The 19584-nt window shown below is 51.2% G+C and overlaps 1 protein-coding gene across 2 annotated transcripts in view; it reads left to right on the forward strand.

Annotated features, from left to right (window-relative positions):
• Positions 1-333: 333 nt before the first annotated feature.
• The window catches only part of GGT5 (gamma-glutamyltransferase 5), a 62392-nt gene continuing 43141 nt past the window's right edge, over positions 334-19584 (forward strand). The window contains exon 1 of one of the 2 annotated variants that reach the window (XM_075897981.1): positions 334-669. In XM_075897981.1, the coding sequence (XP_075754096.1) occupies positions 512-669 (158 nt within the window). In that variant the 5' untranslated portion in view covers positions 334-511. Of the gene's footprint in view, positions 670-1683; positions 1706-19584 lie in introns of those variants that run through there. The other variant, XM_075897982.1, reaches the window with a different exon arrangement.

Here is a 19584-nt window from a genome sequence, read left to right on the forward strand (position 1 = left end):
AGTCACAAAGGGTAGTACTTGTGGGAGAAGGTAAGCGTCCCTGTGTTGCAGAATTGATGTATGAATAAGGATCTTAGGGCATGGCACAGGGATGCCGTCCTGCGGAGACTGCTTGGAACAGGGTTCATACTGTCTCATCTGCTTCTGCATGGAGTTTTGCAGCTGGCATGCGCTGGAATCAGGCTGTGTGGAAAGTTGATTTTCCACAAGAAATGCTCCAGGAGTCAAAGGGTTAATAGTTTTTGGCTCTACTTCCATAGCAAACTTTGGCATGTTCTGCCAAAAAAAACCCAACAATTTATGTTCATAGAAGGGGAGAAAGTCTGGCTGAGATTCATGTGCGTAAATGTTCGGCACATGCCTCATATCCAGACTGTTTCCTTCAAAGCCACGGTGGGGCAGTCAAGGAATCCCTTATAATGAGAGCTTCCCTCCTCTAGCTCTCACTGCTTCAGAGCAAAGCTGAAATCCCCTCTTTTTCTCCGCTGCGCTGGGGAGAGTCCGGATCACCATGTCTAAGGGGAGGATCTGCTGCCTTGTGCTGTCCCTACTCCTCCTGGCTATTGCAGTGGCTGTCACTCTGATCCTGGTGCTGCCCAGGTGCGCGTCTGGAACTTACCGGCATGCTGCCGTTGCCGCCGACACCGAGACCTGTTCAGACATTGGCAGGTATGTGCCTGGACTTTGTGGCTGGTAACTTGTATTGGTGGAGCATGTTGTAGAGCAGAGATCACCAGCCGGTCGATCGGGATCTACCGGTAGTTCTTGGAGTCTGTGACAGGGGATCCTGACTGGTTTGGCCGGGAGGCTATCAAGTGCCAGCACTTCATTTGCCCTTCTCTGCACTTCTGTGCTGCTCCTTCCTGCTACCCCGGGAGCCTGCTGCTTGCTGTGCAGGGCACGGGAAGAAGAGAAGAGGGGGGTGTGCTGATGTCAGGATGCCCCTCCCCCTCCCCCTGTACCCCATCTCCACAAAGTGGGGGGGGGGAGGGTTAGGGATGGAGAGAGTTTGCTGGCTGCTTTTGGGAGTGCAGGGCCAGAGTAGGGGTGAGCCTGCCTTAGCCCCACCTGCACCCAGAAGCCACCCGTGATAAGAGGTGCCCAGCTGGAGCCAGAATTCCAAACCCAGGCCCCAGTCCTGAACCCCTCCTGTACTCCAAACCTCTGCTCTAGCCCTGAGTCCCCCTGCATGCAAACTCCCTCCCACGGTCGGTACCCTGCACCCCCTCCTGCCCCTCAACTCCCTGCCCTGGCTCAGCTCAGAACCCCACCCACACTCCAAATCCATTAACCCAAGATCAGCCTCCGCATCCCCTGCACCCCAGCCTATAAAAGTGAGTGAGGATGGGGGAGGAAGGGAGGACGGAATGAGAAGGGGCAGGAAGGAGGCAGGGAAAGGGTGTTTGGGTTTGAGGTAGATCCTGGATTGCACTTAAATTCAAAGAGTCATCTCATGCTTTAAAAGGTTGGAGACCACTGCTAGATCCAGAGCCAAAGGCAGGAAGATAATATCACAGGTAAAACCAGCATTCCCCAGTGACTGGCCAGGAGGAGCTGAGCCGTCTCCTCTCTCCCTCCAATCCTCAGTCTGAAGAGTTACACCCAGGGGCGAAACTAACTTAAATTTCTTACAGGTACTGTTCTAGCGTCACCTCCCCGGCCCCAGAGAGGGTCTGGTTACAATAGGACAGTACCTGTAAGAAATGTAAGTGAGGGATGGGGCAGGAGTCAGGGCGGGGGGAGTTGGGCTGTGGGGGGAGCTCGGGGCTGTCCAGGGAGGTAGGGGCTATGCTGCCTGGCTGCTGGATTCTCAGAATTGGAGCCTGGATTCACTGTGCTTGTGCTCCCCAGGGTGCCGACAGCATCTAGGGCCCTGGCCCAGGCTGGTTGCTCTTTCCTGGTGCCCCACACCAGGGCGCACCTCCTTCCTTTCACCTTTGCAGGTGAACCAGATACCTGAACCCATGCTGCCGGTCCTAGGTCAAGAGCATTCCTTGTGTAAGAGCCCTGGCAACAAACTTGCCTTGGGCTGACATGCCAGCCAGGGGTGGCTCTCCCTCCTCTCACACCTAACAAGTCTGGCTGCTCTGTAACCCTGTTTCCTTGGGTGGCTGTATGAGCTGACCTCCCACAAGCCGCTCTCAAGGAGAAGCAGGCAGCCGATTGATGGACGTAACATGGAGACTTGGTGCTAGGTTTTTGCGAAAGACCAAACACCTCGGCTTGTGGGTAGCTTCTGGGTGGGATGAAATGCCCGTGATATCAGTGACAGGGCAAGCGTGGGGAAATGAATACACCTAATTATCTGAAATTAACGCCAAAGAAAAGAAGGCCAAGATTTTGCAGTTCTCCGAATGCCATGTGTCAAAAGCGGGAAAACATTTGATAGGTCCTTTTGGAACCAGGCGTGACTCAGTTTCTCTGCTTGCTTTGTCCTGGTGTGGCTGGGTGGGAAGGGTTTAATTCTCCCCCCTCCGTCCACCAGAAACAAGCCAGGCTGTGCAGTGATTGGTGCCGGGGTGTGTGTGATTGAAAATAAGCATGTTCACCTATAGACAATGTCAACCTCTATATGCTACGGATTCCTGAGACTATGGTATCAACATTGCGTTGTGTGTATCCGCGTGGACTTAGGGAGGAGGAGCAGGAGGGGCAGGAGTTTCCTGTAAGACCTGAAGGTGAGGGATTAATGCAAGACGCTAGGCAAGTAACCAGGTGACTGCTGGCCTCTACCGGAGCAGCCCTTGCCTGTGGGGCACCACAAACAGGGGCTGCTCACCTCTGTCCACAGTAGATGGGGAGCTGCTCCAGCCCCCACCTGTTACTGGTTAACCACAGTCTAACTGGTTCATCAGTTAATCTTTCACATCCCTAGCAGACATGTAAACTATGGCTGTCGAAATATGCTCTCGTGGGGTATGTCTACACTGCATTCCTCCTTCGAGGGAGGGATGCAAATGTAGACATCCGAAATTGCAAATGAAGCGGGGATTTAAATATCCCGCATCTCATCTGCATAATTGCAGACTGCCGCTTTTCCGGAATAGTGGCTTTCGAGATAACAAACTCAGTCCCCACGGGGTTATTTCGGGAGATTATAGATTCTTTCCCTCCCTCAGTGAGGGGCTTGCTAGAGTCCTGAGACGTGAATTGAGTGCCCCCAAGGAGACCACGAAGAGGCTAGCGGGGCAGCTAGCTTGGGAATTCCTGACACTTGGCTCAGCAAGAGGCCAAGTCCGTGGGAAGTGAGGGTCCAGTTGCCAGCATTTCAAAGGCTATTGCATTGCCAGGGCATGCCCATCTGTGACGGCGCGTTGGGGGTCCCCCGTCTCCTGCACCCCGAAATGGCACAAACAGACTGCACCAGCCGGTGGAATAGAGGAAGTTTATTGCCTCTCCAGGATACAGCACAGCACAGATGGAATCTGGTCACAGAGCTGGGCTAGGATGCCTCAGGCCCCCTTGAGATGGGGGAGACTCGGCCCCTAAACTCCAGCCCCTTCCCCTAGGCTGTCTCCTCCATGCTCTCAGACAGCAGCTAACTCACTCTCTTCCAGCCCTGCCCCCCAGCCAGGGCAGCATCCACCTTCCTTTGTTCCTCTCCATGGGGGGTGTCTGGCCACTGGTTGCATAGTGACTCATCCTGTTTTGCTGGGTCGTGGTACCCACGGCAGCCAGTGGGGGGTTACCCCAGAGCCAGCAGCATAGAAACCAGCCAGGTACCCCCACTACGTCACACCATGAAAGCCATGGGAAAACCAAGGGAGTACCCAACCCATCTTCTCGGGGAATTTTCCTCTTCAGATGCCAGTGCCGTGGCGCGGGGGCCCTTTGGTGCTGTAGTTCTCCCCCACCCCTCCGAAGTCTGAAACTCTGAATTTCATACTTGAGCATGGGTGTCCGGAGCATAAGGCGGGGGAAGGCTCTGCTTTCCCACACCACCAGGCACGGCCCCGCCCATACTCTGCCCCCACACCACCTGCTGTAGACGTTCGGGGGCGGAGTGTTGCTGCCCACAGCACCCGCCCCGTTGGTGCTGGAGAGGGTGGGCCAGGCCTTGTTGTGCACCCTCTGTCCTCCCTCTCCCAGCCAAGCTCCGGGACTGGAGAGGCCGGACCGGGTGGCACACCCTCCTATGGGGCTGGGGAGGTTGAAGCAAGAGCCAGCCCACTCCTCTTCCCACCCCATGTTTGGAAGGCAGGCGCACACACATGGCATGAAGCCTCCCCTCCCCATGGAGGTGGGAAAGGGGAAGGGCTTCAGCAGAAGGGGTGGGGCCAGAAGTGGGGGGTTTGCCTCCCCCAGCCCTGCCATTACCACCCATGTACTTGAGGTTTGCTTAAGAGCTTTGTCTGGGCTAGGGTTTGTGCTTTAGTTACAACAGAACTTGTGCTACTGCCTTTGGGACAGGGCGTTTGTCTATAAACAGAGGGCTAAGTCTACACTGGCATGATTTTGCACAAGAACTCTTTTGCAGAAGAGTTCTTGTGCAAAAACTCTTCCAGAAGAGAGCGTCTCCACTGTCATTTGCCTTTGCGCAAGAGAAGTGCTTTTGCGCAAGCGCACCCATAGCAGCGTGGACGCTCTCTTGCGCAAGAAATTCATGTTGCCTGTCTACACTGGCCTCTTGCGCAAGAACAGTTGCGCAAGAGGGCTTATTCCTGAGCGGGAGCATCATAGTTCTTGTGCAAGAAGCCCTGATTTCATACATTAGAATGTCAGTGTTCTTGCGCAACAACTCCCTGCCAGTGTAGACAGGCAGCATGTTTTTGCGCAAAAGCAACCATTTGGTGCAAGATCGTGCCAGTGTAGACACAGCCAGGGAGGCAGGGTGGTTAAGATAACAAAAGGCTTGTCTTTCAAGCAAATGAAGGGTTGTTAGATAATCATGAACACATTGCCAGGTGCAATGGTAGGAAACAAAGGGTTGGAATAAACAGGTTTGTTCCAGGGGTCTGTATTGGGACTAGTGCTATTCAACACATTCATAAATGATCTTAAAAAGGAGGTAAAGAATGAGATGGCGCAAAACTGGGTGATTGGGCAACACAAGGGCATATGGAATTCAGTGTTGAGTAATGCACTTGGAAAAATAGAATCCCAGCTATTCATACAAAAATGATGGGATCTAAGTTAGCTGTTATCACCCAAGAAAGAGCTCTGGGAAACATTGTGGATAGACTTCTGAAAACATCTGTTCAATATGAAGCAGCAATCTGAAAAGCTAACGGAATACGGGGAATCATTAGGAAACGAATACATATGAAGACAGAAAATAGCCTGTTGTTTCTATACAAAGCCATGGTATGTCCACATCTTGAATACTGCATGCGAATCTGGTCACTCCATCTAAAATAAGATAAACTGGATTGAGAAAAAGTACAGAGAAGGGCTATAGAAATGATGAGGACAGCTTCCATATGAGGAGAGATTAAAAAGACTGGGATTCTTCAGCTTGTAAAATAAATTATTAAAGGGGGTGTGTGGGGGGTGGAGGGGCGGTGGATAAATGAGAGGTCTATAAAACAAGAATGGTGTGTGAAAATAGAATAAGGAAATATTATTTATTCTTTCACTAACATAACACAAGGTTACTCATAGAAATTTTTAGGCTGCCAATTTAGAACATGCAAAAGAAATTATTCCTTTGCAATTAACTGATGGAACTCTTTGCTAGGAGATGCTGAAAGGGTCCAAACTAGAACAGGGTTCCAATGAGAACAAAATAAGTTCAAGGAGGACAGTTGCACTATCCTCTTCCAACCAGGATGGACAAGGATTGTGTCCCTAGCCTCTAATTAATTGCCAGAAGCTGGGAATGAGCGACAGGGGAGGGATTACTTCAGGGCTGCCTATTCTATTCATTCCCTCTGGGGTACCTGACAGGAAGATAGGACACTGTGCTAGGTGGGCCAATGCTCTGACCCAATATGGATTTTCTGTGTTTCTTATATAGAACCCAGATGTATTTGCCCCCTGCTGTAACCCAAGAGACCCTGCTTGCCTCCCAGAGCTGAGATATAGTCCAGGAGTCCTGACTGTGTGTGTGTTTCTCTGTCTCTACGGAGTTAGCATCAAAGAAAGAATATGTATTAAAATGCCAAAGCCAACCAGTGCACCTTAAGTGACTTGCCACAACATGTTAGTATTAGAGATGAATGGAGCTAATATTTATTTAATTTTCTTTCTTTTATATAGGGATTAGATACAGTGCTCCTCTCAGCTAACTGCTAAGTTATCTGCCAAAAATTAAAAACTTTCAAGTGCCTGAGTACCCCTGGAAAGAGGTGACATGTGTGCAGGACAGGGCCAGTCCCTCTCACTCTGATATGCTGCCTGGCTTCTACGGAGCATGCTGAGAAATGCTGCTGAAGCTGCTATCCTTAGTCTGCTCCCCCCATACTCTCACTCTCACCCTCCGTACTCTCATGGCATGCAGAGGTCGCTCCCTCCCCCACCAAAATATCTGAAATGGCACCCCTGCTGTGGTGGGAACTGTTGTGTATGGGAGCCTGCTCCTCTCCTCCCTCCAAGCTTTCTCCCACAGACCCCTCAGCAGCTCGCAAGGTTTCAGGCACTGCCTTTATGTAGGTGACTTGGAAACCTGCTTCATTAAACCATACGCCTCCCTGCTTCTGCCCATTTCCTGGACCTCCTCTGACTCAGCTTCCCTTCCCTTCCCAACCATTCTTGCTCTTTCCTTCCTCTTCTCACTGGCAACTGCGCCAGTGCTCGTACCATGTAGGATGAGGAGAAAGGATGGCTCTTTTCCTAGCATCGCGCGTCTCACCAAATCCCATTGCTGCTTCCTCTGTAGCGTCTCTTGCCACCTGCCCTTTCCTCCTGGCTCACACTTCTATGTCCGTGCTGTCATCACCTCTTCCCCACCCTCCCACACAGAGCTCCCTCCAGGCTGCATGGCTCCCTCCCTCCCGCTCCCTGATCCCGGCTTGTCCATCCCTGGATTTCTGTTTCAGTCCTCCGAACTGCAAGTGACTTGAGCGATGACGGAGTCTCTGCAAGGAGAGCTGCTCTGACCGAGTTAATTCCAGGTTTTGGAAACTTGGCTGGTCTTTATTCTTTAGTCAAAATATTTTTTTTAAACAAAATATCAGTCACATGCTTTGCAACGAGCAGCCCTTAATGGAGACGGGATGCCTGTGGCCTTACATGCTGCAGCATTTCACAAGCTTCCCGGCTGGCCAATTAGTGGTGTTTAATAGATGTGATACCCAGGTCCCATGCAGCTCCTGTTAAACTGAAAGGAAAGTTTCCAAGAGGGGTTGGACTGCAGCCCTCGTAACAGCTGTTCCCTGGAGTCTTGAGGACAAAGCCCTACTCATCCCCAGTCTGATGAATTGTTTGGCTGGGATGACACCAACGTTGAAGAGCGAAGCAGGGGAGAGAGAAGAAGCCCTTTAGGCATCTGTCTCCTTCATTGACTTGACCATGTACTTGAACCTTGGCAGAAGCATAACTCAGTGGTTTTCAGAGGCCGACTCAGGCATCCAGCGTGCTACTCCAGGCTCTGCAGCTAAGCTGTGGTTGGCAACGGGTGACCGCTGCCTCAGTTTCCCCACTGACCATGATAATTCCCTCCAGTGGATGTTTTTGAGGCTTGGCTCGCCCTTCAGAGCTTTTAGAGACAGAAGCTGTACCGTGGCTGATTCCGTGGCTAGGAGAAAGCATTTCTGGCTCCCAGGCCATACAGAAGCACTCCACAGCTGAAAGATGACAAGTGTAATATGAGTGTTTCTGGAGAATAGAGAGGGGGAAAGGACTATTATGTTATTGGGTGTCTTACCTTATTGACAGACCCTGGGCACCAGTCCACGGACCATTGCTGGGCTGCGAACTGTGGCTGCCAGGCTGTGGCATGCTGCTAGGCGCGTGGCTTGATGAATGGTTTGGCGGAGCTCTCTGTAAGCGGCGTGGCAGCGTGGCCATGCAGATGCTAATTGAGCTCTGCCCGCAGAGAGCTTCGTGGCTGGGGAGCATAGTTCCCTCTGCCTGAGGGGCATCCTCCCCATGGCCAGCTGGCAGGGCTGCACGGCAGGCGGCTGTTCCAGTGCCCGGGGCCAGCGCCTGCATGGAGGTCTGCTGCAGCTAGAGGTGGAAGCTCCTGGGCACCCGCACGCCAGTCTTCTCATGCAGGAGGAGAGACCACGGCACCAGCCACGCTGCAAGCCTGCTCTCCTCCTGCCCACGCTGCCGCTGCCAAGTGGCTCCCTCCTCCTTCCCCGCGTGGCAAGAGTCTCCCCTGGCCTCCGGTTGCTCCTGGCCCAGCCAGCACTCACACATATAGGGACCTGCTGTCGCCTGGCCGTGCTGAGCCCTGGGGCTGGTTCGGGGATGGGGTGGCTGGGCCAGAGTTTGGACCGCCACTGCCCACGCAGCTGGGGTGGAGTGAGGAGACAGGGCAGGAGAAGCCCTCCAAGCCGGAGTCAGTGCCCCATTGCTTTTAGCCCTACCCCGGCTTGGTCCCCTTTTGCTTGCAGTCTTTGCCCCTTTCTTCCTTTTCCCTTCCCTTCTTCTCCATCTCTCTCTTCCTGCCCCCCGTTCCCTTATTGCTGCACTGTAAAGTATCACATCCCTGCTCAAAATTAATCCCCGCAATGGATACACAAATATGCAAATCAGTTAATTACCATAACTAAAGGGTTCTCAAACTTTGTGATACCATGACCCCCCCCTAAATTGCTTGCGGCCCCCCTCCCCCGATGAGTTGGGACCCACAGTTTGAGAAACGCAGACATAATGAATAAGCAAATGTCTCAATATCTGTCTGCCAAATTTTTGAATGAGTTTGTTGGCTCACGGCATAAAAAAAGGATGAGAACCACTAGTATGTGGAGTATATTGAGCAGGAAACCTGAATGTCCCCAGACTTTTACTTTGTGGGAGCTATAACTATTTTACATTCACAGTTGTAAATACTGTGGCCTGTCCAGCCCCTGCCCTATAAAACGTACCCAGTATCTCCCTCTGTGAGCATTAGAAGGGGTTCTTCCTCCCAAGCGGATAAAGGCCTAGACATTCCAATTCCCTCCTGCCTCCATCCACCTCCTACTGGGGCCGCCTGCTGGGAGCTCTGGGCAGAAGCCTGCTCCAACCTTCACTGTTGTAGTGTTTGTTGTTTTGCCTCCTGTTGTTTTTGAAACTGGATGTAAGGGGATGAACCATCAACGGGAGGTGACAGAGGATTTTGAAAAGGCAGACCACAAGAGAAGAGTCTCTTCCTAGCAGAGAAAGGCAGGGCCAGCGGGGAATTACTGCAGCCAGGAATCCTGTCTTGACTTGACCTTCCTTCCCTGCAGCCTTCAGTCTTCCAACCTCCCTAGTACTAAGGGGAATGCTGGAAATTAATCTCTCTTAAAACAGCGTCCATGTGGTGCTTTACTAGTTTCCTCACAGCTATGCCCCTAGAAGAAGGGCAGATCAGAAGGCCAAACATTTTACAAAGAAACGGCATTTGCATTTATATGAAAACCAACTCATAAGTCAGGGATACACTATACAAGAGCCATTTGCAGTTTTGAAGATCTCTGGTGTATCTCGTTTATCTTTCTCGGAATCCCAAGTGTAAGAATTATCAGTGTAGCCATTGAACAGCTGCTGCCGTCACTCTTGATAAGCCAAGTGAGTCAGCCCAGACAAGGGCTGGTATCATCCTCAGACACACTCTTGCCTGTCAATTTCTCCCAAGCGTGTTTCATGCCTTCACATTTCCAGCATTTACCCAATAGTGACACAGATCATAGAACCATAGAACACTAGAGCTCGAGAGGTCATCGAGTCCAGTCCCCTGCCCTCGCAGCAGGACCCAGCGCTGCCTAGATCAGGGGTGGCCAACCTAAACCTGAGAAGGAGCCAGAATTTACCAATGCACATTGCCAAAGAGCCACAGTTCTGTGTCACCAGCCCTGCTCATCTCCCCACCCACCTGCTCATATCCCGCCCACTGGTAGCCCCACCGGTCAGTGCCTCTTTCTTCTCCTCTTCCTGCCCACTGGGATCAGCTCTCTCAGTGGCAGACACTGGAGGGGGAAGCATGGGTACAACAGGCTCAGTGGAGAGGGTAGGAAGTGGCAGGATCTTAGGGGGAAAGGGTCTAGGGCAGAGCTGGGAGTGGAACAGTGAGCACCCTCTGGCCCAGTGGAAAGTTGGCACCTGTAGCTCTAGCCCTGGATTTGGTACCTAAGCAAGGAGCCTCGTATTAACTTCTGAGGAGTCACATGTGGCTCTGGAGCCATAGCTTGGCCACTCCTGGTCTAGACCATCCCTGACAGGTGTCTGTCCAAACTGCTGTTTGATATTTCCAGTGAAGGAGATTCCACAACCTCCCTAGGCAACTTATTCCAGTGTTTGACCACCCAGGCAGGAATATTTTCCTACTGTCCAACCTCAACTTCCCTTGCTGCAGTTTAAGCCCATTGCTTCTTGTTCTATCCCCAGAGGCCGAGATGAACAAGTTTTCTCCCTCCTCCTTGTGACACCCTTTTAGATACTTGAAAATGGCTACATGTCCCCCCCTCTGTCTTCTCCTTTCCCAACTAAACCAGCCCAATTCTTTCAGCTTTCCCTCATGTCCTCTAGACCTTTCATCTTTTTAGTTGCTCTTCTCTGGACCTTCTCCAATTTCTCCCTCTGATTGGCCCAGGATCAAATCCCAGTCCTAGTGAAGTCAATAACTTCAGTGGGACCAGCGTGTTATCCCTGATATCTGAGAATTGGCTGACGGTCTGTTTAGCCACGACTGCTGCAGGCAGGCTTGCTGATGGGAGGAAAGGGGTGCTGCTCTAGGGTCCGGTAATATAAAGGGGCCAGGACTTCTGTGTTGCCAGCTGGAGCCCCGGGACTTTTAAATGGGTGCAGGAGCCCCATGCTCTGTGCTCAGTGTGATGCCGAGGGCTGGGGGAGAGGGGCCACGTTGCACTGTGTCTGGCATGGAAGACTGGCTGCCCCGTCCCTTCTGCCTGAGGCCCCACCTTTCTGGGAGCATGGAGCCACTCCCCACACCAGGCTGTCAGCCCCCCCCGGGACTGCAGGAGCTGTTTGTTAACTGGCTGTGGGCAGGATACCCTAGAAGCTTTACAGCTTCCTGCGTCATAACTAGACCTGAGGGTTTGCTGTGGCAAAAACAGAAACAAACAAAGAAACAGGAAAATGTACAATTTTAGTAAAATAGAAGAAAAAGCATCAGCGGGAGGGGCAGGTAGATGGTAGAGAAAGCAGCAGCACGGCTCCATTCATCTCTGTGTGCGGTAGAAATAGATAAGCAGGAAGGCAGATGTACGGAGGCATGTGATGCTGCAGAGAGCTGCCAGGAGACCTGGCTAGCACTGCCTTGTAGCTGCAGAAAAGCCCACGCATCTAAACACTTCACTTTTAATTATAGGTGTTTACATTTCATCCCTGCCTCCTTACAGTTGGTCATTATCAGCCCAGAACTTTTTTTTTTAGCCTGTGTGGGAAACTCACCCCATCTGTGTGGAGGCCTGTGTCCAATATCTAACCTGACATCGGTACACACAGTCAGCTGCTGGTGCAAAATAACTTTGCCTCCTCTCCGGTGTGCCATATAAGTCCTGGCGAGTGTAAAGCCAGCTGGTGGGGAAGGGTTACACATGCAGGCCAACATCTGCAAGCAGCCATGCCTTCAGCTAGGTTCTACCTCCCTGCTGTATGTCGACAGCCAAAAGTCAACACAACGAAAAGTGCCGGAGGGTGTTCCCGCTTGCTACCGTGGCCAACAGATCATGTCCATGTGAGAGAGGGGCACCGTCACTGACAATATGAGCAGTGCATTGTGGGTACGTATCCCACAGTGCCGTGATCCCCGATCCTGGGATTCCCTCTGAGTTCTCCTGCAACTTCCTCAGCTGTTGGGAGCAGCATTAAGAGTAGCTCTGTGAGCCCTCCGGGCTGAGGCATGCGAAAGCAGCACAGCCGTCTCTCCAGCCCTCTCCCTGCAGTAGCACCCGGCCGGCTGCTGCGTTCCTCGCACTCCAAGGGTTTGCTCTTTGTTCCCCAGTGAGCTGTATGGACCCATGGTGCCCATCTCCAGGGATATTGCACGCCTGCAGCCTGGCTCCACCAAAGCTCACCAGCTGCTGCTCCCTACGCTCCCTGACCCCTGCATTCCCCAGCCCCTCAGTGCCCTGCCCTCTCTCCCCTGATGTGTTCCTCAGCCTCACTAGCTGCCCTCACGCATCTTACAATGCCCCACTGGGCTTAAAACATCTTCCTGAGGTTCACTCTCCACTGCTGCCAACATGTCCCTGTGTCCTGGAGCCGGGGCGTTCCCTTGTGCCAGGTGCCACTCTTCAGGAAAGATGTGGTTAAGCTGGAAACAGTCCAGAGAAAAGCAACAGAAATGATGAAAGGTCTAGAAGACATGAGCGGTGAGGGAAGACTGCAAGAACCGGGTTTGTTTAGTCTGGAGAAGAGAAGACTGAGAGGGTCACAAGGAGGAGGGAGAAAAATTGTTCCCCTTGGCCTCTGAGGACAGGACAAGAAGCAATGGGCTTAAACTGCAGCAAGGGAGGTTTAGGCTGGACATTAGGAAAAACTTCCTGGCTGTCAGGGTGGTTAAACACTGGAATAAATTGCCCAGGGAGGTTGTGGAATCCCCATCTCTGGAGATATTTAAGAGCAGGTTGGACAGACACCTGTCAGGTATGGCTTAGATCAGTGATGGGCAAACAAGGCTAGTGACAAGTCTCAGAGGAGTTGCCGTGTTAGCCTGAGTCTGCATAAACAATGAAGAGTCCTGTGGCACCTTATAGACTAACAGATGTATTGGAGCATGAGCTTTCGTGGGCAAAGACCCACTTCGTCAGATGCATGGAGTGTCCCTCCTTCATCTCAGTGGGCTGCATGATTGAAATCCAGAGGTGGGCAACCTGAAGCCCAGGCCCCTCCTCTCTGCCCCCTTTCTCTACACCCCACTGGCACACTGGGGCACTGGAGCCCTGTGTAACCCACACACCTAGGCTACGTCTACACTGGCATGATTTTCCGGAAATGATTTTAACAGAAAAGTTTTCCATTAAGAGCATTTTCGGAAAAGCACATCTAGATTGGCAGGACGCTTTTCCAGAAAAGCCCTTTTTGTGGAAAAGCATCCGTGGCCAATCTAGACGCGCTTTTCCACAAAAAAGCCCCGATCATCATTTTCGTGATCAGGGCTTTTTTGCGGAAAACAGTACTGTGCTGTCTACACTGGCCCTTTTCCGGAACAGTTTTCTGGAAAAAGACTTTTGCCCAAACGGGAGCAGCATAGTATTTCCGGAAAAGCACTGAGGATTTTACATGAGATCGTCAGTGCTTTTCCGGAAATTCAAGCGGCCAGTGTGGACAGCTGGCAAGTATTTCTGGAAAAGCGGCTGATTTTCTGGAATAACCTGCCAGTGTAGACACAGCCCTTGTGTGGTTACTGAGCAATGCAAGTAGTACCTAGATCACAGCAACAGTTAAGATCAAGAAACTTCTATAGCATGGGCTGGGAGCCAGCTGGCTTTTTGCTGGGAGGGTAGAGGCCCCTAGACTCTGCTTCAGAGGTCCCAAGTTCAACTCCACCTGGTGGTGGTTACACTTGCCCTCCTCCCCCTGCCTGCCGGCACTTTCAGAGTGCCATGAACCCACCCATTCTCGCTCTGCCTCTCCCTCTCCTTCCCACAGCTTGGATAGCCACCGGCAGCTGATTCCTGATAAGTGCTGGGAGGGAGGGGAATGAGCAGGAAGTGCGGGGCGCCGGTGCCCCCATGCATGTGGGGGTGGGAGGCAGACAAGGGGTGCACAGGTAGCAGGTTGCCCACCCTGGTCTAGGTACTTAGTCCTGCCCTAGATGATCTCTCAAGGTCCCTTCTGCTCCTGTGAGACTGCGATTCCGCTTTTGGTCTCTCCTGAATCCCCTTGGAAATTCCTCTGGTTTATGGTTGCGTTAGCAGATTGGTACAAAACCTGGGTGTGGCGAGGAGCCAAGTGCTTATCTGCTCCTTGTGCTTGTTCCCTTCAGGGGACTGCTCGACTGTAAACATCTCTCCCGCTTCAGACCTTTGCTCCTTAATTGCTGCTCTTGCTCCCAGGAAACCACCCCAAGGGCCAACACCAGCACCGCTAAGAACAGAGCGGAGACCTGCTACTGATGGCGCTGCTTTGACACGCTGTTTGGTGCCTGCCCTTTGAGATCTGCTGCCTTCCTTGCCAGTGGAAGCTGCAAGCAAAGCTGCGGAGAGAAACACATCAAGGGGCAGGAGAAACGCACAATTGGGCATCCTTCCGTCTGCAAGAGACGGTGGGAATCGCAGCCTGTGATGGAAATCCAGGTTCGATTGAACCACAGACCTACACTCATGATAGGAAAGGTTCCTTTAAAAGAGCAGCTGTGTTTGCTGAATGTTGCTACCTTTGCAGTTGCGGTCAGGAACTGAACAGGATATTGGCAGTTGCCAATGCATGAAAAAGTTCCTAAAATTCAAACTATGGCTGCATCGAATGCACCACTCATAAGCTTGGCAGGGTTTGTACTTGGACGGGAGATCCCAGGTGCTGCAAGAAATGGTGTCAGTGATACAGTACCCTTATGTAGTAATGGGAGAGAGGGGAATTGTGCTTTTTGAAATGTCACCTTTCAGTTGAGAAATAGCAAGACACCCTGTATGCTTTTGGACAGATGCTGGATTTGACCACAGATGGCTGCATTTTCAAGATGGATAAAGTCACTTCTACTTATGTTTTTATTCATCAGTCAGTAAAAAAGAGTATGTAAAACACTGGTTTCATGGCACACTGCAAATTTTCTTTGCCATCTCTTGAGGTTTCATACATGGTTAATGTGTGCTACCCAAACAAGGGATTAAGTATTCAAAATGTGCTTTACTGGAAGATGCATGATCCTCTTACATAAGAACATAAGAACGGCTATACTGGGTCAGACCAAAGGTCCATATAGCCCAGTATCCTGTCTACCGACAGTGGCCAGCACCAGGTGCCCCAGAGAGGGTGGACCGAAGACAATGATCAAGCGATTTGTCTCCTGCCATCCCTCTCCAGCCTCTGACAAACAGAGGCCAGGGACACCATTTCTATCCCCTGGCTAATAGCCTTTTATGGACCTAACCTCCATGAAATTAACTAGCTTTTCTTTAAACTCTATTATAGTCCTAGCCTTCACCGCCTCCTCTGGCAAGGAGTTCCACAGGCTGACTACACGCTGTGTGAAGAAGAACTTTCTTTTATTAGTTTTAAACCTGCTCCCCATTGATTTCATTTGGTGTCCTCTAGTTCTTCTATTATGGGAACTAATAAATAACTTTTCTTTATCAGCCCTTTCCATACCACTTATGATTTTATAAACCTCTATCATATCCCCCCCCCCAGTCTCCTCTTTTCTAAACAGAAAAGATAATAATCTTATACATTATTAACAGGAATTGAGTCCTACTTAGCTCCAGTGTTATTATTTGTATTATTGTAGCACCGAGCACCTCCAGGTAAGGAGGTGGGCATGGGGAAAAAAAGACAATGTCTCTCATAGAGAGCTCATCATTGAAGATACAATGCAACAGACAAGCGTTTGGGGTGGGTTGGAAGGACAAAACTTCTAACACGGACGGAGTTTAGCAGAAATCAGAACTCACTATTTACTAACCAATAGCAGGCAGGATTCTACCTGCACCCCCCTTTCACTCGGCTGCCACATGGCCGGTTAGAAAAGTACATTCGGCAGCATTGGGCTGGATGGTGAATCCCTTATTTCAGTGAATGAACATGAGTACAGGATGCACCTCTACAAAATGGGACGTTCTGGTCCAGCAACTGGCCCACCAATGTTCTAGGATTGGAGTCCTTGCACACTGCAGGGAGTGTTGGGAAGGGTGGGGCTGGAAGGGCCAGGAGCCTGGTGTGATGGGGTTAGGGGTGGGGGCTGGGAGACCAGCCAGATGCGGGATGGGGGGAGAGAGAGCTCCCCGGTATGTTGTCCTGCTGCGCTGCCCTGGGGGCTAGGAGCTGGGAAGCTGCCACACTGCCAGGGGAGGGGGAGCGGATGGAGCAGCAGTGCAGGGATGGGGCCAGCAGCATGGGGGCCAGACATGACCTCTCCTGGTCCAGCAAAATCCCTCATATGGGACCCGTCAGGTCCTCAGGGTGCCAGACCAGGGAGTTCCAACCTGTAGTGACTTTGCTTTGCATGAGTTCTAACCAGTCTTCCATGGTGTCCGCAAGCAGTGAGTACAAGAGAGGTTGGGTGGCCCACTGGGCTACAGATAATAGGAACTTGTCTCGGACTATTGAATGCACAGTTAGTTATTTATTTTCTCTCTTAGGCCTGGCTGCGGGCACCTCACAGTGACCTCAACTGGATTCACATTTCAGAGCATTGACCTGGCCTGAATTTTATTAGCTTGTGTCAAGGTCTGCGGGAGACAGGGGATTACTACACACCGAGGTCTCACTGTTTTGTATGGCTGGTGCGAGACTAAAACTCTAGAAGTGTTTGCAGTAATTAAGCAGTGCTTATCACACAGTGTTGCTGTTGTTAAACAAATGTTTCTTTGGCTGGGAATTTACAAACTATAAGTAGCAGACAGAAGTGCTGGGAGCCTATGTGTGACTTCTATAGACTCCAACCCTCTAACTTAGTACAATGTGCTAATAGGTTTAAAATGCGGAAGTCACTGGCTCTGAATTCCTGTGTGTTTGGATGAAGTGGAAAGACTTGTCTATCTATGAAGGGTAAACACTCAGTATTATCTCCTAGGATTATGCATGAATTAACTGCTCATCTCCTGGCAAAGATAAGCAACTAGTTTGGTGTGTTCAAAAGCTTCAGGGGGGTAGCCTTGTTAATCTGGAACTGGAAAAATTTAAAAAACAACGAATAGTCTACTACCGGGGTGGGCAAAAAGGCCTCCACAGGCCAGATCTGGCCCTCCAAGTGGAATGATCCAGTGCAAGGTGGTCCTGCTGCTCCCCTGCCCCCAGGCCAATTAGGGTTTGGGGGCAAGGGGAATGCTCAAAGTTTCCTCCTGCCCTGCAAGGGGCTGGGCACCTAGTCAGCCACCAGCTGCTGTTCTGCTGATGGGTGACCTAGGGCTCATCTAGACTATGCCGATGTTCCGAAAGAGGATATGCAAATTATGTGGGAATTTGCATATCTTCTTCTGCTCTCACTTTTGAAAGTGAAAGTCATCGGGGCGCATTTTTTCGGCAACCCCCTCCCCCCTTTTTCGAAAAGTTGCGTAAAACTCATTTTTTCAGGGCAGGGGCAGATGGATTGACCTGGGAGCGGGGGAGCAAGGGAGTATGTAAAGTCTCCTCCCACTACCAGGGGCACGGGGACCTCGAGGGAATGGCCAGCTATTCAGAACAGCTGGCGGTTCTCTCTGGAGGCAGGGCTGGACTAAGAGGTGGGCGAGCCGGGCAGCTGCCCAAGGTGCCAACCTCTGTGGGGCGCCTGATGGCAGCTGTAGAGGGTGCACAGCGTCCCTTACAGCTGCCATCAGGCACCGTGCGCCCGGCTCCTGTAGCGCTGGCCCCTCATCCCTGTGGCGCCGGCCCCCAGCGCTCTCCCCCCATGGCTGCGGGGCCCTGCACGGCCAGGCACGGCCTGCCCCGGGCTGCACGGCAGCAGCGGTGGCTGGGCCAGGCTGTGCAGTGCAGGCGCCGTGCACCCTGGGGGTGGGCCTGTGCTCCAGGGACGGGCCCATGCATGCGCCGTGCACCCGGGGGCGGTGCTGTGCGCCCGGGCCTGGGGCACCAAAATGGCTTGGGCCGGCCCTGTCTGGAGGGAGAGGGGCAAAGACTGCACGTGCTCCCCCACCCACAGGGGCAGGGAAGCATGGGCATATCCTGGCCCTGCCCCTTCTGCCTCAGTCTTCATCCCTTCTGGGGTGGCCTGAGGCCACTTCAAAAATTTCTGAAGTGGCCCCCAGTCAAGAAATTGTTGCCCACCCCTGATCTAACAGTACCTCAGAGACTAACAAAACATGCAGACGGGATCATGAGCTTTTGTGGGCATAAACCCACTTCTCGAGATGACTGGGGTTATTATCTGAAGAAGTGGGTTGTGCCCATGAAAACTCATGTCACCATCTGCATGTTTTGTTAGTTTTCAAGGTGCTACCAGGCTATTTGCTGTTTTTTAAGTTTTTCCTGTTACAGACTAACTCGGCTCCCCTCTGAAGGTTTTGATAATGTTTAATGTTCAGGATGGGATGGGGAATTTGCCTGTGTTGCTCTGAAAGGATAATGCTTAACTTGAGACCATTGGACACAGTGGCTCATAGGAACGGCAAATGTGGTAATTCATTATAAGTAGAGCTGTAAACTCAAGGACTATGTCTAGACTGGCATGATTTTCCGGAAATGCTTTTAACGGAAAAGATTTCTGTTAAAAGCATTTTCAGAACAGAGCGTCTAGATTGGCACAGATGCTTTTCCACAAAAGCACTTTTTGCAGAAAAGCGTCCGTGCCAATCTAGACGCGCTTTTCCACAAAAAAGCCCCAATAGCCATTTTCGCGATCAGGGCTTTTTTGTGGAAAACAAATCTCAGCTGTCTACGCTGGCCCTTTTGCGCAAAAGGACTTTTGCCCGAATGGGAGCAGCATAGTATTTCCGGAAAAGCACTGACAATCTTACATGAGATCGTCAGTGCTTTTGTGGAAATTCAAGCGGCCAGTGTAGACAGCTGGCAAGTTTTTCTGGAAAAGCGGCTGATTTTCCGGAAAAACTGGCCAGTTTAAACACAGCCAAGGGCTCTTGCTCTTACAGAAGAATCAGCAACTCATGTGAGAGTCATAGGGTTTTTATGTTTTACATCCCATCCCTACTCCCTTAAAACCTCTTGTGTTAAGAAAAAAAAAAAGCCTTTATATGTGTACAGCAGGAAAGGGAACTTTTTATAATTAAAAAGTCTCAGAGGGATCACCGTGTTTGTATCTGCAAAAACAACAGAGTCCTGCAGCACCTTGGAGACTAACAGTGCCGTTGGGGCATCCGCTTTTGTGGGTGAAGATGAAGTGGGTTTTACCCACAAAAACTTATGCTCCAATAAATCTGTTAGTTTGATGCCACAGGACTCATTATGAATGGATGAAGAGAAGAGAGACAGACCTGTCAGCCAATCTTTAACCAACCCCTGGCTCTACATTCACTGCTCTCTTTTCAAGTGAATGTGCCGCTCTGGGAACAAGTGGAAAGTGGCAGATTTGTTTCACTTGGGGTATGTCTAGACTGCATCCCTCAGTCGGCAGAGGGATGCAGATTAGGCAAGTCGATATTGCAAATGAGGCAGGGATTTAAATATTCTGAGCCTAATTTGCATTAAATGGCTGCCAAGTTTTGCCGACTCAGCACTTTGTTGGCAAAAAGTGGCAATTGAGAGGGGGCTCTGTTGAGAAAGAAAGCCTTTTTTTGACAGATCCCGTAAACCTCCTTGCAGGAGGCATAATGCATCTGCCGAAAAAAGCTTTCTTTCCCAACAGATCCCTCTCTAGACTGTCGCTTTTCGCCAACAAAGTGCTGAGTTGGCAAAACACGGCGGCCATTTGTATGCAAATTAGGCATGTGATATTTA

The sequence above is a fragment of the Pelodiscus sinensis genome, chromosome 15 (assembly GCF_049634645.1).
Source record: "Pelodiscus sinensis isolate JC-2024 chromosome 15, ASM4963464v1, whole genome shotgun sequence".
Taxonomy (NCBI): Eukaryota; Metazoa; Chordata; order Testudines; family Trionychidae; genus Pelodiscus; species Pelodiscus sinensis.